General features: G+C 37.7%; 1 protein-coding gene across 5 annotated transcripts in view; it reads right to left on the bottom strand.

The window, feature by feature from the left end:
- Lin54 (lin-54 DREAM MuvB core complex component) overlaps nt 1–21,083 on the bottom strand; it is a 64,307-nt gene that overhangs the window by 12,919 nt on the left and 30,305 nt on the right. For 4 of the 5 annotated variants that reach the window (XM_020167165.2, XM_020167168.2, XM_020167164.2 and 1 more), the window contains exons 5-7: nt 6,624–6,840; nt 846–919; nt 501–698 (exon numbers count right to left, since the gene is read on the bottom strand). In XM_020167165.2, coding sequence (XP_020022754.1) covers nt 501–698; nt 846–919; nt 6,624–6,840 — 489 coding nt within the window. Of the gene's footprint in view, nt 1–500; nt 699–845; nt 920–6,623; nt 6,841–8,111; nt 10,049–21,083 lie in introns of those variants that run through there. The other variant, XM_074041874.1, reaches the window with a different exon arrangement.

Raw genomic sequence — 21,083 nt, 5'->3', positions numbered from 1 at the left:
TCACTTATAATTAGAGTTAATAAATTCAACAGTTTTAGAACAAAGTGTTCATTTGCTTGATCCTTAACATGACAAAGAAAACTTCCATCTGCTTCATGGAAGCAGCACTCTCAACTCAACCTACCCATTGCATATCACATGGCTTCCATTCTAAACATGACCAGGTGGTAGTGGAGAGACCACTATAGTCAGTCTTTTCTAAATTCATTGGGACTCTGCTGATTTTAACTTCAACTTTCTTTTTTCAAATCCTCATACTCTTGCTTCTCACCAAGTTGCTCCAAACTGTCACATTTTTATCTGACTTGTGTTGTCTGTTTCTAAATGCTGAAGATACACAGAAATAAACTCAAATATTTCAGTTAATATTTCAGGATTTTAGAAAGAACCATTTTCATACCATGTTCAGTGTTTTTGAGTAGTTTCAGAATGTGGTAGCATTAAACATCTCGTAGCCAATTCTCACTTCTGAAACACAGTAACTTCATATTTTCACATACCTGAGTAACATACTGAGCTGGAAGAACTGCATAACCCACATTCCCTGTTCCTGGAGCCGGTGCCAGGACAGTACCTGGTGGGAGGTTAGTGAGGTTGGGCTGGATCTGTGGCAGTGGTGTGGCAGGCATGATAAGCCGTTGCTGTGGCTGGCTAGTAGTTACTATTTGGGACGCTGGATTGATTGGTTTTGGAACAACCTGAGGAAAAGGAAATTTCGTGACAATGATCACAAAATAACTTTATAGCTATTTAATTCAGTATAAATCTCTTATACCTAAATCTTAACTTTGACCTTAAAAAGTGAATTTTCATTTGGGTGAAATGAAAATTTATGTGATACTCACTTGTTTGACAGTCTGAGCTGGGACAAATGGAACTGACATCCGTACTGGGGTTGTATTAACAACCACTGGCTTTGCTTTTGAAAAGAAAAAAAATATAAACAATTTATTTACAGAAAACTACTCAAAACTTTTAAGAGTACCAATCTCAAGTTATCCTCATGAAGGACCTTAAGTCATTCCATTTGCTTCCAATTTTGACCAATCTTTCTTTCTTTCTTTCTTTCTTTTGTGGTACTGGGGCTTGAACTCAAGGGCTACACCTTGAGCCACTCCAGCAGCCCTTTTTTGTGATGGATTTTTATGAGATAGGGTCTCGCAAACTATTTGCCTGGGCTGGCTTCAAACTGCGATCCTCCTTATCTCTGCTTCCTGAGTAGCTAAGATTATAGGCATGAGCCACTAGCACCCAGCTCAATTTTGACCAAGCTTTAGTCAGAATAGTTACCTTTCAAAATTGCTTACCCCATCTACCAGAGAACACACACACACACACATATTATGACTACAGTCTATTCACTTTAGAAGGGGATATTTGTAGGCTTGAGGCATTCTACTGGAAGACATTTCAATCTGTATTCATAGGTTTGGAATACAATATTAAATCCAGTCAAATGAAATATATAAATAAAACAACTGACATTTGTGAGCTTGAGTAATAGCACTATTTTACGATACTATTTCTAGTCACTGTGTTTCTAGCTTCTATTTCAACCAGAGAAAGTACATTCTTATACAATTCAATATTTAAAGAATAATAAAAGGCAGCATGGTATACAACATAACAATATAGATTCTAAAATTATAAGACTTCCCTTCCCTTTCCCATTCCTCCCTTCTTTCCTTTTTTGTAGTATGTGGATTGAACTTAGGGCCTTGATGCTCTACCACTTGAGCCATGCCCCCAGCCCCCAGTTCTGGCAAATGTTTTTTTCCCCTCTAGTATTGGAGTTTGAACTCAGGGATTCATGATTGCTAGGCAGGTGCCTTCACCACCTGAGCCACTCCACAAGCTCCCTTTTTTGGGGAGTACTGGGATTTGAACTCAGAGCCTCACTCTTGCTAAGCAAGCACCTCTCTACCACTTGAGCCACTCTGCCAGTAACTGAAACCAATATGATGCAAGTCTGAGGTTTTTTTTTTGGGGGGGGGGCAGCAGTGGGATTTGAACTCAGGGCCTCATGCTTGCTAAGCAAGGACTCTTACTGCTTGAGCCACTCCATCAGTCCTCTGGCACTTTCTAACTACCTAAACTCTCTTTGCCTGTATCTTCATCTGTAACACAGGGAGAATCTAGTTTCTAAGGTGTAAGGATTAAATATGATGATTCATGAAAATTGGTTCGCAAGGAGATTGCATTCTAGTAGGACAGATTAGGCAAGAACCCAAATAAAAGAAATACTACTAAGGAAAAGAAACTGCTGTGGGATTTCAAAGAAGAGAGAATATTCATCTTAATGGCAGAAAACAGGAATATGGAAAGACTGCAGGGAGGACATATTGAGATGGATACTGATCAATGGGCACACAGACTGGAGCAGGGTGTTTCCTGCAGACAGAAGCATGAGAAGTGGAGGCTCCATAATGGGAAGCTGCAAAGCATGTTCACAACATGTTAGTGAATAGACCTTTGGCTGCAACCTAGAGTTAAATTGGACAAACACAGGCAAAAAGGCAGATTGCACATAGTTTGCTGAGGACCTGGAATGTTAAAATAGAGCTTCGTATATTTAATCTGCAATTTTAATCCAGTAGACAATGAAGAGTCTGAAGATTTTTTAAGTACAGAATATTATTTTATTAGCCCAGAAGGAAACTGAATTTGGCACAGAGTATAAAGCATAATTGAGTTGCAAGAAGTAAGACAAGGTAGGAGAATGAATGAAATGAAAGGAAGGAACAGATGCAAGACCTGGTGGAGGTGAAAGGAACACCACCACCAATCATCAATGCTAGGGATTGTGCTTACAGGGAAGAAAAAGCATACCAATGAGGAGCTCAAGAAAGAAGGAAAATGATGGGTATGAGAACTAAAACCTCTAGGTGAGCTGATTTGAAGGAAGGATGAAAACTGACCTTGAGAAATAATGGGATGAAATTCAGGAAAGAGGTTTGCCCAAGACCAAAAGAAGAACAACTGTTAAGGGCCTGCTCTCTTAAAGGAAGGATTAAAAAAGATAGAAAGGACATCGCTTTGGGTTTCATTTATGCAAAAGAACAAGCTGGGCAGAAGCATGAAATCCTATCAGAGAAATAACCAAGGCTGAAAGGGCTAGTGGTGTGACTCAGGTCCTAGAGTGCTTGCCTAGCAAGCAGGAGGCCTTGAGCCCAAGCCCCAGTTTGGGGGTGGAGGGAGAAAGAGAGACGAGAAAAGCAGGCCAGTGCAGCAAGGTGACACACCAGGGAGAAGGTGGGAGAGCAGGAGAAAGTGTATGATTGGGGTGATGGTCTCACAGCTCTGTGAGTGTGCTAAAACCAGTAGTCATATGCTTCAAAAGGGTAAGTTTTATAGATGTGTGTACATATATACATACATATTGGAACACATATAAAATGAGGTATCATGGAGGGTATATATATATGTATAGACATAAGTTGTTTCTGTTCTGGTTTGACTTTCCTCAGCTATATTGAATTACACTTAAAGTTACAATAACCATTACAGACTGCTCTGTCACATTCAATGGGAGATTGTCCCTGGCTCCTCCCCATGCATATGCAGGAACATGCATGTGCACACACCCAGTTTTATATATGGTATCCATACACTGAGTTGTTTTTGTTGTGGTGGTTGTTTTGCTCCAGTACTGGGGATTAAACCCAGGGCTTTGCCCATGCTAGGCAAGTGTTGTACTACTGAAGTTATTTTTTGAGCCAGAGTCTTGTTATGTGACTCAGGCTGGTAAAGGACTTACAACTGTCCTGCCTGAGCCTTGTTTTTATAGGTATGGACCACCATGCACCATGCCCAGACCACACTAAGTTTTAAGTGAAGACTGGGAGTAAAAATGATGTAAAATGAAGTGATCAGAAAACAGGTACTGTTAGGAGGGTGGAGGGGGAAGGTGGCCAAAACAATCATGTGAGTAAATGTAAAAACAATAAAATAAAAGAAAGAAAGAAAGAAAATGGGTATTATTAATATACCTAAGGAAGGAGATATTGTGTATTTAAGCCAGTAGGTCCTATTTCTCCTACTCTTTATCTCAGTGTTCATTACTAGCTACTACTGCAGTTTCCACAAAAGCTGGCGTAATCTTCTATTTTTAAGTCTTTAAAAAGAACTATGGAGCCGGGCATTGGTGGCTCATGCCTGCAATCCTCGGTACTCAGGTGCAGAGATCAGGAGGATTGTGGTTCAAAGCCAGCCAGGTCATATAGTTTGTGAGACCCTATCTTGAAAATACCCAACACAAAAAAGGTCGGATGGATTTGCTCAACTGGTAGAGCGCCTACCTAGCAAGCATGAAGTCCTGAGCTCAAGCCCAAGTACTACCAAAAAAAACCCCCCAAAAAACTGGACAACTGTTTAGACTAGTTTCCTCCCAGAAATCATCTTGGCAAGTGTTTAAAGTTTTGAAATTTCTTAAACTGATTTCCTCCCTTCCACCAAGATGATATATACTGGAGAGGTTAGTCAAGCACTCTCCTTCTATTATACTGTCTACCACTGAGTCAGCAATTAGCCCCAGGGAACCTTTGAATGTTGATTTTTTTTCTTTATTCATTTATTCATATGTGCATACATTGTTTGGGCCATTTTTTCTCCCTGCCCCCTCCACCCTCCTCGCTTCCAGGCAGAGGAAAATTCTCCAATTTTGTTGAAGAGTAGACATAAGCAATGAATGTTGATTGTCATCAAGCATTTTTTTTTTTTGGGAGGGGGGAATGTATAAGACAAATCTAATACCCTTTGGCATTTAAGTAACTCTTTGTCATAGGAAATTAGATCCTTAAAAGGAAACACTAATATATTTGATCAAATAGGGCAACTATTTAGTATGTCTATATTAAAATTATACATTTAACAGGAATACAGAATTAAATGCATAATAATATATATTATGTATACTCAGATCTGTTATTGGATGGGAGAGAATGACAGGAAGAGAAAAATGTAGGTAGATATAATTGCATGAGTGGTGGTAGGGGTCTGGCAAACACCATAGAGATGAAAAGGAGGTGAAGGAAACAGAAACAGAGGGGAGAACAGAGAGGCAACATTGAAGGCAGAATGCAAGAAAGGAAGAAAGTGGGATACAGAAGGTAGGCAAGTGGGATGCAGTGGTACAAGTGCAAGAGACTGCCAGGAGAATGAGTAAAAAAGTAGAGAAACAGAAATAATGTTAGAAAAGAAAGCACCAGTAAACACACTAGAATTATATGTCCAAATACATCCCTCTGCCTCCCTCAATCTTCAGCTCCCATTTTTTACTTGTAACTAAGGCTTATTCTTGCTGAGTGAGTGTTAGCATTACACTGGAAATGAGTTCTCAGCATACTGCACCCACACAAACACAACAACTGAAGTATAACCAGCAGTGTCTGCTGACTGCTTTAAACCATCATGGCAGCTAAGTAGACCAGACTTATCCCTGCTAGGCTTAGATGCTGAGAGAACATAAAACTCGACTCCCTTACTCATGATACGCAAGTTTCATTTTTTTCTCTCAGTTTAAAGAGAAATTAGGAAAGTATAATTACTTAAGCTGTCTAACTTAATAGAATACATACTGAAATTTCCAATTACTTCAGTAATTTGAAAAAGAAATAGTACAGACTTGTTCAGGTAGACTTGCTATCAGCAATAGGTAGTTCTAAAACCTCTGATGTCTTAATAAAATGAAAGAGCAGCTTTTAATTCTATTTACTTCTTTGTTTTGTCTTATGGTGGTGGGGAATGGAATACAGGGCCTTGCACTTGTACCACTGAGTTACATCTCTAGCCCTTCTATTTACTTCTAATAAACAATCAAATGTTTACTAGCCATCAACTATTTTTTGGCATGGCTGGTATATGAAGCAGTTTTCCAAAAAAGACTTAAGCCTTAAACTATAAAGTATTCTGAGCCATTCAACTTTTCAAAACACAGATAAATATGAGAAAGGTTATACACGTTTCTGTGTATGTGTGTGTGTATATCAGGTGGTAGGAAGAGTTAAATGCAACACAAAAGACAACAAAGAGAAGTATCTAACTGAGCAAAATAACAGAACATTTTAGCCACTTTTTATTACCAATTATAGATTTAAATAAGTATTCACAAAGTAAGAAAAAAGCAGTATCACATTCTTACATATTTGTATCTTGACTGTATTTCAACTAACCCATATTCTATCAAGGGACTAAACATTCAGAAATTAAGATAGTTCGGTTGCATTTCAACCTACCCCACTGGCATGAATGGTAGGTTTCAAAGCCAGCAGTAAGGCTCAAGTGGTAGAAGCATGAGACCTTGAGTTCAAACCACAGTACCACAAAAAAAAAATTACAAATAAATAATAATAACAAATAAAGCCAGTAGTAAAATAACCAGCCACAAGTTAAGAACTACTTAAGGTTCTCTGGTATTACAGCACTCCTCTAGCTACCAGCTTCGGGCAGACTGAAATACCAGTTAATATACAATAGGATTCTGTTTCACTGCCTTCTGCAGCAGCTGCTGATTCAGACTATCAGCTGAAAGGCCACACTTAATCAGAAGTTCAGCAAGAAAAGGACCAATGCTCTTTAATATTGTTAAAAGTATTCAGAACTGTGTTTAAAAAATGTTTACCAACCTTGTTGAAGAGGCTGAGTGTTTGTACTGGGATTCTGACTAACTGGCTGGGTTGCGCTACTGGCTGTCGTGGCAGTAACCAGTCGGACATAATGAAACTTGCTTCCAGGCACTTGAATCTGCTGGACATTTGGAGCAGTTGCCAGAGGAATAATTGTCTTAAACTGTGATGTGCTCACTCCTCCAACAGTGATGGTCTGCACAGCTGATTTTACTGCCTATTAAATAATACAACACAACATGGCTATTGTTAATCTGCAGTTGTTAATTTATAACAACTGCTCAAGTAATAGAGTATACTCCTATATGTCATCAAAAGCTGCTAGAAGGAATAACCTGTTCAAAGAGAATAAAAAGAACAGTAATGAATACAGGAGAGAAACCAAAATTACCCAGTTCTATCTTTCATCTCTAAATAGTTTAGGTCAGATGACTTGCTATAAAAAATTATTACTTAATTTGCAAAACCTTACACAGCTTTGTTATTAGTAGGTTAATTTTATAAGAACAGCATTATTTTTTAAAACTTCAGAATTAAGTCTCATATTCAATAGAGAGAAAAGAGGATAGAGATATTTCCACCAAATTTTACCATAACAAATTTTGTGTTCAACATGTCTTAAAGGCGAAAAACACATTTTATACCCTTATTAAGTCTAGTCAATTCTGAAAGGCTTATAATACCCATCCCCCCCCCCCCGAATAAAAGTACTCACTAGCATATGGGCAAGATGGCAAGTTCAGTCCAAAATTATCCCTATTTTGTTTATCTAGGGAAAACTAATCAGTTTTGAATGAATCAGTCAGTACAATCATTCTAATTAATTTTAATCCTTTCATCAGTCAAGACAAAAAGTGATGAGACTTTCCAAAAAGCTAAATGAAACATCAGAGGCAGAGTAGAATAAACCGGTCTTCTGAAATGTCCCTAACTTACATATGACTAATATACAACACACTCAAAAAAATCAAAAGTTCAAGCAAGATTTTCTAACATGATATAGCATTATTTTATAAAAGATTATGTTTCCACCCATTCTATACAAAATTAGACTCAGGCTAAAAAACAATTGACATATGATGGAGAAAATACATATTCACCATGAGGATAACAATATAGAAAGAATTCTAAAATCTTGAACATTTTCATAAAAGTCCAGAGAAAAGCAAAAATGAGAATGTTATTAAGTTCAAAAACTCTACAGTCAAAAGAGATTACTTCAGCATGAAATAATTCATATATTATCACTAGGCAGAGAAACTAAAAAGCAGATTCAAATTAAGGATAAGAGATAATAGTACTTACAGCAGTGAATTAATGAAAACAGAAAGAATAAAGGGTAAAATGTATAAACATAGAAGTTATTAAAAAGTCAAGCAACCTGTGAGGCAAATATGTACAATAGTTCAAGCAAGACAGACCCTGCTAAATACCAGCTCTTTATTGGGTATTAATAGGTCTGCAGGAGAGTTCTAAAAATAGACTCACCACATTAGGAGGGAAGTATAGCATGGCACAAGCTTTCCTCTAGGAGTTTCTAGTTTCAGCTCTTAACGTCTAGGCCTTTTTTTTTTCCGTTTTGAGTTGATTTTTGTGTAAGATAAGGGTGCAGTTTCATTCTTCTGAATGCAGAAATCTAGTTTTCCCAGCACCACTTATTGAAGACTATAATTTCCCCAACAGTGTACTCTTGGTGCCCATGTCAAAAATTAGTTGACTACAGCTGGGCACCAGTGGCTCACACCTGTAATCCTAGCTACTTGAGAGCCTGAGATTGAGAGGATCACTGTTCTAGGCCAGTCTGGGCAAACAGTTCATGAGAGCCAATCTCAAAAAATAAAAAATCAGAGCAAAGTGGATTGGAGGTGTGACTTAAATGGTAGTGTGCCTGCTTTGCAAGTGCAAACTCCTGAATTCAAACCCTAGTGTCTCACACACACACACACATTAATGACCACATTTGGATGTATTACTGGACTTTCTATTTTGTTCCATTTGTCTGTCTCTATTTTATGACAGTAACATATCATTTTGATTATTATAGCTTTATAATCATTTTAAGTCAGGATGTATGATGACTTTGACTTTGATTTTCTTTCTCAGAATTGTTTGACTGTTTGGGTTTGTTTATGCTTCCCAAAATTAGGATTGTTTTTCTTTTTCTGTGAAGAATGTTTTTGAGATTTTGATAGGGATCACACTGAATCTATAGATTGCTTTGGGTAACATAGACATTCTAACAATATTAATTCTTCTGCTCCATGAGCATGAACTATCTATGAGTTTTCTTCAATTTCTTTCAACATTCCTTTATCCATCTCCTAGGGACTTGGTACATAGCACAGTGGTAGAATGCTTGTTTACATGGGTGAGGTTCCAGGTTTTATCCACAGCACTCCAAAAAGCAAACAAAAAGCTCCTCAGCCTTTTCCTGACTCCTTATGTTCAAATTTTCTGGATCTTGAACTTGAAGCTATAACTCTTACAAACTGTATCTTACTGGATCTTTTAAAGAAAACATCAGATTTGACTATTTTTTCATCAGTACACAAATCTGTTTACATATAGCATAGTTAATTAAATATTTGGATTCAAATCAATTGTTGTACTGTTTCTTATTTGAATAACCTCTCCTCTTATGTTCCTTTTCTTCTCCTTTCTTGCCTTCTTTTGGATTAAACATTTTATTGGGGCCAGGGGTGTTGCTCAGTGGTAAAGTGCACAAAGCCCTGGGTTTGATTCCCCAGAATATACATACAAGGTACTATTTTATTTCCCCTTGTATTAGCTTGTTATTTACATATTATGTTACTAGTCTTTAAGTGGTTACCCTAGAGATTATAACATACAAAGTAAGAATATAAATTAGTATTTCGCACACTATCTAGACAATGAAAGAACCACATAACACTAAAACCATTTACTTTTGTGGCATCTTTGCACTATTGTTAAGGCTTTTTTTTGTTTTCACTTTTTGGTGACACTGGGGCTTGAATTCAGGGCCTCCCACTTGTTAGGCAGGCATTCTACTACTTGATCCACTCCAGCAGCCCCGTTAAGTATTTTGATTCTACATATAATTTAAGCACCGTAAGATATTCATTTAGCTACATCTATAAACCTACCCAGCTAGTGTACTTAGTTATTAATAAGGAAATGTTACAATTAAAAATAAATAAATGGACGAATATTTTGAAATACTGAAATATAGAAGACTTATATGGCTCAAAAATGTAAAATTCGTATATGAAGAGACTATTAGTATTCTGACGAATTTAAAGTGTGATTTATTTATTTATTTTGAGACTGTTATCATTATGTAGTGCAGGCTGGCCTGGAACTCATGATCCTCCTGCCTCAGCTTCCTGAGTGCTGGGATTACACATGTGTACCACTACACCTAGTTTTGAAATATGATAGTTCTGTAACAAAAAAATATAAACACAAAGTCAACTGATAATACTGTTTATAACCACACTATTAACAAATGAGTAATTTCTTTAATATTATGGACTTTTTTAAATCAACAAAGATTAAAAAATAAAAAAGGCAAACACCACAATGGGCACCAGAATTCACAAAAAAAGAGTCCAGAAGACACAAAGATACAAATAATTTTTAAAAATACTAATCTACATGCAATCTTTTAATCAAATAATCTGGCAAAGCTAAAAATGGCTGATAAACATTAGACCACAAAAAATGGACCTCATACCCTGTATGTCAACTGATCTTTGACAAAGGACTAAAAGAGAAAGGACAGTCTTTCTGTGTATGTGTGTGTGTGGTTACCAGGTTTGAACTCAGGGCCTTACACTTGCTAGGCAGGTGCTCTACCACTTAAGCCATGCCCCCAAGCCCAAGATAGTCTTTTCAACAAATAATACTGGCTCAACAGAATGTTCACATTAAAAAAAAAAATCTAGACACACACCTTACACCTACTTCAACATAAAATGCAAAACTGCCGGGCACTGGTGGTTCACACCTGTAATCCTAGCTACTCAGGAGGCAGAGATCAGGAAGATCAAGGTTCAAGGCGAGCTCAGGCAAATAATTCATGATACTCCATCTCCAAAATAATTACAGCAAAATGGACTGGAGGTGTGGCTCAAGTGGTAGAGCACCTGCTTTGCAAGCATGAAGTCCTGAGTTCAAACCCCAGTATCACCACCACCAACAAAAACTAACTAACTAGAGATAAAATAAAATGATTCACTTAAAACAAGAGGAAGCAAAAAACAGGTAAGGTGACAATTCTAAACCTGGATGGAAGGCACATGGGTTAATGATATAATTTTAACTTCTTCATATAGTTTAAACTTCTACAGAAAAAATATTTTGGCAACAGGACCCCACAGGTACTCACTCCACCAGCATGCCATATAAAAACATAAAATGAAACCAGTAATTTATATTAACAGAAAAAGATCTCATTCATTTATTACATCTGCCCTTTCTCCTGGCTAATCGGTACTGCTATGAAGAGTGATATATAAAATTAAAGTTCAGACAACATCTTCAATGGAGCTTACAACTTGTCATCTCTGCTCCACCTCTTACTAGTTAATTAGCAAAGCATACCCCTTTCAGTTCAAATTGTATTCATGCTGGACAGGTGGCCAAGGTCTAGAATCCAGGTTACTTGGAGGGGAGATAAGAGAATCGAGGCTTAAGGCCAGCACAGGAAAAGTTAGTGAGACCCCCATCTCAAAAACAAACTAGGTGTTGTAGTGCAGCCCTGTATCCAAATCTGCAGGGGACATAGGTAAGAGGATTGAGGCATGACCCCAGCAAAAGCACAAGACCCAATATGAAAAATAAACTAAAGCAAAAAAAAAAAAAGGGCAAAAAATACCCCACAGGTAATCAATGGCTCAAATGTAGAGCACTTGCCTTGCAAACTCAAGGCCCTGAATCCAAATCAAAGTACTGTCAAAAAGAAAAATTGTATACGTTAACCACCATGAGTCAATCATGTAAGAGCGTCACAACAAAAGCAATCAACTTCTGAAACTACTTCCCTAAATCTATGTTAACTTTCAACTTTGCAGAGCTATCATTACTCAGATCACTTCCTGCCTGGATATTTGCTTCCAGTGTCTGCCTGCCTTAAATTCTCCTGGCAGACAAGTATAGCTAATATGTTGCAAACTTAACTTTCATACTTTTATTACATACCACCTTTATTTTATATATATATATATATATATATATATATATATTTTTTTTTTTTTTGCTATGTAGCCCCAGACTGGCCTTGAACTTGCAGCCCTTCTGCTTCAGCCTCCCAGGTGTTGGGAGTATAGGCCACTGTGCCCAGCTTATTATACCTCATGTTGTCTCAGAAACATCCAAAATTCCATTTAATGACAAAACTAAGTCTAAATTTGCTGTTTTGTGGATTATTCACAATTGACCCTCTGTTTATTTTCTCTCCATTCTCCCTGAAGCATTACTGACTCCAATCAAAATGGCTATCTTCCACCCTATAGAGCTTACTACCTCATACTGACTTCACCTCTGGTCCTTCACTCTTGAGGCTGACAGCTACTCTACAGCAGACTCATAAAACCACAGCTCAGGGATGCCTTCTCTAACCACCCTAACTGTGGCCAAATCCTGCTTAGAAAGAATCTCATGCCATCACGCATCTTTTCTTGATCTTACAATTCTGTATTTGTGCAGTTATTTGATTCATTTCTATAATACCCACCCACTTCCTATAGACTTTAGGTTCCACGTCTAGTTTTGTTCTCCACTATTTCTTCCCCCAAAAGAACAAAGATGTTAACATATAGTAAGCATTCAATACACACTATCAAATTGTGAATGAAAGCACACCAGGACTTCTCCTCTTCCCTCTGCACTTTTATATTACCTAGTTTATGCCACCAACTTACCGATTGCTTCATCACTCATTTTTTCACTCGCATTCAATTTTGCCTGTCCAATCACTTATCTCTTCTATAGCTCCCATAGCTCAGCCCAGGGTGCACACAAACCTCGATAAATACTTGATAACCACTAACAATCATGCAATGGAGGAGTGTCCTTTATGACTGGAAGCCTTCAGCATTGTTCAGTCTCACAGTACCCTGTCTATCTAATGCTAATGGCCCATGTTAATGGGTAATCTGTGCAAATATATGGACAATTATGCTACAGGCTGCTTGTTGCTACCCAGAATCCATACTCTTCTCTGCTTCCTATGCAGACGCCAGATTATATCTCTTAACTGTGTTGTAGTAAAGTTAGGTCATGCGACTCAAGTGTCATGCAAGGGAGGATAACAAAGTGACTGGATACAACATGTATATTTCCAGGTCTGCTCCAGAAAAGCCTCCCACACATGCCTTTCCAATGCCTTTTTTCCTTCCACCTTACTGGAATGGAACAAACCATTGGGAAGAATGGTAGCTTCACTCAGCCAATTATAAATTCTAGCCGATTACAAATGTATTAGCATTTTAAAATTAAATTGCTACATCACTTTTTGAAGTATGTTTAATGAAACCAAACCAAATGAATGTAGTAATGTTTTTCTTTGTCTTTCTTTTTGGTTTTTCTTGAGACAGGGTCTCCCTATATAGCCTACCTGATCCTCCTGCTTAAACCTTCTGAGTACAACATAGTAATTAGATTGTATGATAATGTAATCAGTTACATTATCCATGGTAACTGATTACATTATTCATTTATACTTTAAAACACAAACTATTGTTCAACAGTCAAAAATGTGTATTTTTCACAGGGCACTGCGGCTCATGCCTATAACCGTAGCTACTCAAGGGGCAGAGATCAGAAAGATTGCAGTATGAAGCCAGCCAGGGCAAACAGTTTCAGAGCTTATCTTGAAAAATTACCCAACACAAAAAAGGGCCGGTGGAGTGGCTCAAGTGGTATAGCACCTGCCCAGCAAGTATGAAGCCCTGAGTTCAAGCACTAGAAACCGCCCTACCCCCCACCCCAAAAATGTGTACTTTTCCTTTTCCTTCATGAACTTTTATTTGAATTTTACATAGCCTCTAAAAATTTTATTGTAACACTTTTAGGCTTCAAATTCTTCTATTATACTAAATGAAACAAAAACAAATTAAAAAATTAAAAATCACTCTAAATTTAAAAATTTCTTCTATATTGAGCTAATTAGCCAATGCAACTTAAATATAATTTGTAATTATTATAACATAAAATGAATTAATTGGAATGCATCTCATTAAATATTGCTAGAGTAAGAGAGTGTAGGAACAATGATATCCAACTTTACATAAAGATAATGAATGTATACTAAGCCATGGTTAGAAAAGAGCAAGAAGTTGTGGTGTGCTGTTGCACAGTAGGGTAACTATAGATAACAATGATGTTCTGTGTATTTCAAAAATGTAGAATAAATGATTTTGAATGTTTTCACCATAAAGAAATAATAAATGTTTCGGGAGATATGTTTAACCTGATTTAAACATTACACACTGTATAAATGCAGGGGGGGAATATGCGTATTTCAAATATGTATATAAAAAGGAAAAAAAAGCCTTGGAAACAAATAGTGAAGTCTAATTAATGATATGCTTGGTGAAGTCTCTGGGGACAGGCATACTGGATCTGTGCAACTTTGAAATGTGTTAACAAAATAAGATGGCCGGGCGGTGGCAGGAAGGTCAAGCAAGGTATAAGGCAAGCCTGGGCCACGTGGTGGGTCCCAGGACAGCTGGACATACGAAAAGCTCATGACCAGCATGAGCCACATAGTGGGAGCCTGTCTCAAAAATACATAAACAAGGGGCTGGAGGCAGGAGAGCACCTGCATAGCAAGTGCAAAGCCCTGGGTTTAAACCCCAGTGCTGTCAAAATAAAAACAAATAACACTAAATCTAGAATTTAATTACAGAAGCTTCACAGTAATTAGCAAAGTAAAAAACTTATTTAACTATATGTGCCATAGCTTATGCCCTAACATTCCTCACATGGCAGTCCTGTACACTCTACATCCTGAAGGGTTATGCAGTGGTTCAGTATATACCACCTACAGAGCAAACAGATTTGTTGCAAAAATTAAAGGCCAGAATAGTATTCCTATTGGTGGGAAAAGAAAACTGACACAAAATATAAGATTTCCAGGATAATTTGTGAAGACTCTCAATGGTAAAAAAGAATTTTCTGAAGACCTATTCACATTCATCATAGAACCTTTAAGGAAAAAATCAGTATTCATCACCATTATAAGAGGATGACCAGGTCTTCCTTTGGACCATTTATTTACTCTAAGACCAAGATTAGTGGGAAGATTCTAGCCCTCATTTCTTTGATTTGATTTCCCTGAACCTAACTTCTACAAATCTTTGTTCCTTAAAATTCAGTTTTTCAAAAGCCTAACTACACTGAATTCTTTCTGATCAGATTTGATAAGAATTACCAGCCTGCATTCATTCTTTGTGCTGGGTCAACTACCTTTAACGGAACATGGTAATATTGTTTTCCTACCGTGTAATTTTTATATCCTAAATTATAAAAAAGTTAAATAAAAAATACAGATGGCCATTGCAGTAATAAAATAAGAACCAGACTTAGAGATGATCCAGATGTTGCAACTATCTGACAAGGACTTTAAAATAACTATGATGCATATACTACAGACCTAGTGAGAAAGGCAGACAAACACAATAAACATAAAGGGAATTTCAGAAAAAAGAAACTGTAAGTCAAATGGAAATGCTAGGGCTGGGGACATGGCTCAAGTGGTAGAGTGCCTGCCTAGCAAGAGTAAAACACTGAGTTCAAATCCCAGTGCAGTCAAAAAACCAATACACATTTTAATATAATAATTAAACTGTAGAAACCCAAATGTAATGAAAAATCTTAAAAGGAGTCAGAAAAAAGGCACATTACATATGGCAAAAGTAATAAAAAATTATGGTTACAGTATACTTCTTTCCAGAAACTGTACAATCTAGCAGGCAATGGAGTGATGCTGGGCGGAAAGCTGTCAACCTATAATTCTTTATCATTGAAAGATATTTCAATGATAAGGCCAGCCTGGGCTACAAAGTGAGACCTTGTCTTAAAAAAAACAAACAAGCCTGTGTTGGTGACTCACACCTGTAATACTAGCTACTACAGAGGCAAGAAATCAGGAGGATGTCGGTTTGAAGCCAGCCTGGGCAAACAGTTCGCAAGACCCTATCTCGAAAAAAAAAAAAAAAATCAGAAAAAAGGGCTGGTGGAGTGGCTCAAGGTGCAGGCCCTGAGTTCAAATCCTAGTACTGCAAAAAAATAATAAATAAATAAATAAAACAAAACAAAGGCCAGACGCTTGTGGCTCACACCTATAACCTTAGATACTAGAGAGGCAGAGATCAGGAGGATGGCAGTTTGAAGCCAGCCCAACGAATAATTCAAGAGACCCTATCTCAAAAAAACTCATTACAAAAAAAGGCTGGTGGAGTGGTTCAAGGTGTAGGCCTTTAAGTTCAAGCCTCAGTACTGCAATAAATAAATAAATAAAACACAAATTATTTTTTAAACTGGCAAACCAATTGTTGAGATAAACAGAACCAAAGAAAGAAAGGAAAAAAAAGATAAAACAGAACCACAAAAAAAATTTCAATCTCAAAAAAGGCAAAATAAGAGTTAAGGAAAGAACAAAGTACAAATGGAGAAAAGTGAAAACACTAAGATAGATTTTAATCTAATCATATCAATAGTTACATTAAATACAAATCAGCTAAAATATTTTATATTGGCCATGTATCCAATTACCTTACTATGTTTATACCTTAGTTTTAATAGAAAAACTGCAATTTAAAAAATTTTATATGGGGGGCTGGCTGAGTGGCTCAAGTGGTAGAGCACCTGCCTAGCAAGAGTGAGAACCTGCCTTCAAACCCCAGTACAACCAAAAATAAGTATATATGTACATAATAATATAATTATGAATTGTGACAATTTTTAATTTTCTTTAGAAGCCCTTAATTTCTTTTTCTTGTTGTGCATTAGCTCAGACCTGCAGTTAAGGGGATAACCCCATTCAATACTGCATTATCATATGAAGTTTGATCTGTCTCCCCTTTCAAACTATGAATATGTCCTATTTTTGTTGTTTCAAGCTTTTTTTTTTTTGGCAGCACTGGAGTTGGAACTCAGGGTTTCATGCTTGTTAGGCAGGTGCTCCTCAAGCCCTTTTTGCTTTAGTAATTTTGGGGACAGGGTCTCACATTTTTGTCTTGGCTGGTCCAGACTGCAGTCCTTCTACTTTTGCTTCTCACAGAGCTAGGATGACAAGCACATCTTGAGATGGTGTCTCTGGCTAACTTTTACTTGGGCTGGCCTAAGACTGTGATCTTCCCAATCTCCACCTCCTGAGTATCTGGAAGTCACCAGGCCAGCTGTTATAAATACTTCTAATCACAACAGAACATGGATATTATCAGCAATTTTCTGCATTTATTGGGATTGTCATGTAATTATTCTTTGTTTTGTATTAATGTTATAAATTAGATAGATTTTTGCAAACTAAAATGCATTGGACTTCTGAAAATGAAATATATGCCATAAACAAAACAAGACTGAAAGGAAAGAATAAGATTACAGAATAAAAGAAACATCAAAATCCAGGAAACAGAGGATAAAACTGCTAAATCCTAAAGCAAGAAGAAAGTGGACCAGTGGAACTACATTTTCATTAGTTCAATGCCTATTTGCATATCTAATACATATTTATAAAACCTCATGACTACTTTAAAAATAAATAAGATGAAGGAAATCTGTCCTGCAATAACAGATAACTAAATTTCAAGCAAATGGAGAGAATACTGGTCATGCTTGATTTCATACAGTATGGAACAGGAAGTAAGAATGGTCCTGAGTGCTGGGCATTGGTGGCTCATGCCTATAACCCTGGCTCAGGAGGCAGAGGTCAGAGGCAGAAATCTAGAAACCAGCCCTGGGCAAAATAGTTTGTGAGACACTATCTTAAAAATGCCCAGCACAGAGCTGGTGGAGTGGCACCAGCTCAGGGCCTCCAGGGGCAGGTGCTCTACCACTTGAGACACTCCACTAGCCCACTTTTTTTTTTTTTTTTAAGACCCTTTTTTTGTATTTTTTAAGACAGGTATCACTATGTAGCCCAGGCTAGCCTGGAACTCAGGATCTCCTGCTTTGCCTCCCAACTGCTAGGGTTTTAGGTGTGTGCCACCACGCCAAGCTAAAATCCATTGTAGCCTTTCTCTTAATTGATTCTTAAATGACATTTAAAATTGTGACGAAGTATCTTTCCTGAAATGTCCTTCCCTTCATACTCCTTGGTTTCTACTACTATGTCTTCTATCATTTCTTCTCTTGTACTGAGTCCTTGTCTTCTACTATCATTTAATATATTTTTTTTGGTGGGACTGGGGTTTGAACTCAGGACTTCATGCTTGCAAAGCGGCCACTCTACCACTTGAGCCACACCTCCAGTGCATTTTGCTCTGCTTACTTTGGAGATGGGGTTTCACAAACTATTTACCCAGGCTGGCCTCAAACTGATCCTCCCAATCTCAGGCTCCCAAGTAGCAAGGATTATAGGCGTGAGCCACCAGCACCGGACCTAACACTTAACATTCTGTGGTTCAGTTCTGGTTTTCTTTTCACTCTACATACAACCTAATGCTCACTAGATGATTTCATCTATATCCATAGTTTTAGTCACTGTCACAGTTCAGCTTTTCAGTTCACATTCTCCTCTAGATAATGAGTGGGGACTTCAATGACAAATATATCTAAGAACTAAACACTTTTTGGCCAAACTACCTACTCCATCTATAACCTCTGTCTGGTATAAGAATTAAGTATGACACACTTCCTATTACCTCAAGTATGGCTAAATGAGGCTCCAAAGCTGACAACTGCAAATGATAAACTTACCTACACTTTGAACATGGCATCCCTACCACCTACCTCCTGTCTGTTAAAAAAAAAAAAATACCTGTAATCCTAGCTACTCAGGAAGCAGAGATTGGGAGGATTGTGGTTCAAACCCAGCCTGGGCAAATAGTTTGTAAGACCCTATCTCAAAATAACCCATCATTAAAGAAAAAAAAAGGCTGGTAGAGTGGCTCAAGATGTAGGCCCTGAATTCAAACCCCAGTACCACAAAAAAAAGGAGAAAAAAAAAAAAAGCTGGGCATGGCAGCTCACAACTGTAATCCCAGCATTTGGGAGGATCATGCATTTAAGACCAACCTAAGCTACACAGTGAGACCCTGTCTCAAAAAAAAAAGAAAGAAAAGAAAAGAAACAAACAGAAAAGAAAACAGAATTATAGGTTTTACACCTCACTGCACTAGTAGCACCTTAGCTACTAGTCTAGCTCAAACCTGAAGTCATATCTCAAACCAACTTAGTGATTCTCTATTCTGACCTACACTTCGGAATTTAAAATACTAAATCTAATACCTAGATTTGGCCTAGACATTCTGATTTAAATGGGCTCTGAAAGGAGAGGAGCCAGCCACTAGTTTTTTCAATAGGTCCCCAGGTGCTTCTCAAGTGCAGCCAAGGTTGAGAATCACTAATCTAACTGGTCTAAGAATCCAGAGAACAAAGGCAGGGGTGATCCAAGAAAACCTCTGGAAAAGACTGGTTGGTAACTGCAAAACAGGGAAACTGACATCTGAATCATTGGCTGGCAACTTATTAAAGAAACTCGTTAGCCCATCTTGATCTAGCCACCAGAACTGAACACAGTGAGAATTCTTAGGAGTACCTAACACATATCCTCAGTTTACAGAATATGCAAAAACTGGCCCCAGCCTGTAAATCCTGCAAGAAAGAAGATGGATGAACTATTACAATCATAGGAGAAGGACATAGAAGACAGTGGGTTGGATAATCTGCACTCTACCACTGGGTTCTACAAGTTTCCCACTGGCCAAGTAGTGCTGCAGAAGGGACAATGCATCTTGACAGAACCCTGAGAAAAACATGTCCCTTCTGGGTAAAGCACATAGCAGTTAACAGACTACAGGGTGGATTATAAGAGAAAAGAGCTAAAGGGAAGTTGCAAAGGTAGCAACCTACAGAAAATGTGGACAGACCCACAGGAGCCTCCAAAAACATCATCCTATGTGCTCATCTCTAAAAGTCCACATTGATGGCACCAGCAGCTGGATTACAACAGCCCCATTATATAAAACTTTGTCTTTCCTCTTCTAATCTTCTTGCAAGCAGAAGCAAAAGCAGAAAGAAGCAGCAGGGGAGAAGAGTGAAGGAGCAGATTGCACTCCTCTACTCCACTACAGATCCCTGCGCCAGGAGAAACTTTAAATTGATGTCAGCTTTTGACTACACTTTTTATCCCTGTGAATCTTAATCACCAAAATAAGGCTTGTTCTTACTGTTAAAAAGCAATTTTTTATCAAGAGGCAAGGAAGGAAGACCGACATGCATGGCTAAAAGGATGACAGTAAAATAAAGCTTAGCTTCTATTTGTTTATCATCCAGTATGACACATATACTAGCCATGTTACTCCACGATACCACCATCTATCTAGCTGTTCATGCTATTATACATTCTCCCATCCCTCAGATCCTGATGTCTAGTCATTATGTCTTAAAACTCTTTAAACACATCTCTTTCTCCTTAACCCCTCAGCTACTAGTCTACCTCAAACCTGGAGAGTTATCATAATAGTAGTGATTCCCTTAGTGATTACAGTGATTCTCCATCTTGACCTACATTTCGGAATCTAAGATATCAAATCTAATACTTAGATCCAGCTTAGAGATTTTGATTTAAAGGCCATTCATTTTCTCAAGAAGCCCAAGAGCTTCTAAAGTGCAGCCACAATTGGGAATCATTAATCTAACTATTCTCTCCCAGAACCTAGCTTACCTTCCCCCAAACTGTCTTTCACAATGCAACAAGTCTTCTTTTTATTTTATTTTTTGGAGAAACTAGGGTTTGAATTCAGGGCCTCTCACTAGCTAAGCAAACATTCTACTACTTGAACCATGTCCCCAGCCCAAGTCTTTTTAAAATGCAAATCTTCTTTTATTTAGAATAGCAGCTTTTGATCTGGGTTACCCATTAGAATTATGTAGGGAACTTTTTAAAATCCTCACATCAGGCCACACTCCAGAGATTATAACAGATTCTCTGGAGACAAGAATGAGGTGTCAGTAGTTACTAAAACTCCCCCAGGTGACTCCAATGTGCAGACAAGGGTGAGAACCACTGTCTAGTAAGTACTGTGAAAGCACAGAAAGTCCCTGAAAGTAATGAGATCTTCCATTTAACCTTAGCACCCCAAGCTCTAACACTACCAAAGCAGTGAAATTCCAACACACTTACATTTTTGTGTAAAGTATTACCTCAAACCAGAAAGCCCCTTCTGCTCATTCAGACCTAAGCCTCACCCACCATTAAGGTTAAGATCATTCAAGAATACCCTTCTTGAGCCAAGTGTGGTGGCGCATGAA

Source organism: Castor canadensis, chromosome 9, assembly GCF_047511655.1.
Source record: "Castor canadensis chromosome 9, mCasCan1.hap1v2, whole genome shotgun sequence".
Lineage (NCBI taxonomy): Eukaryota > Metazoa > Chordata > Mammalia > Rodentia > Castoridae > Castor > Castor canadensis.
Note: the sequence above shows the minus strand (reverse complement) of the source record. Positions and strands in the feature narration are given on the sequence as shown.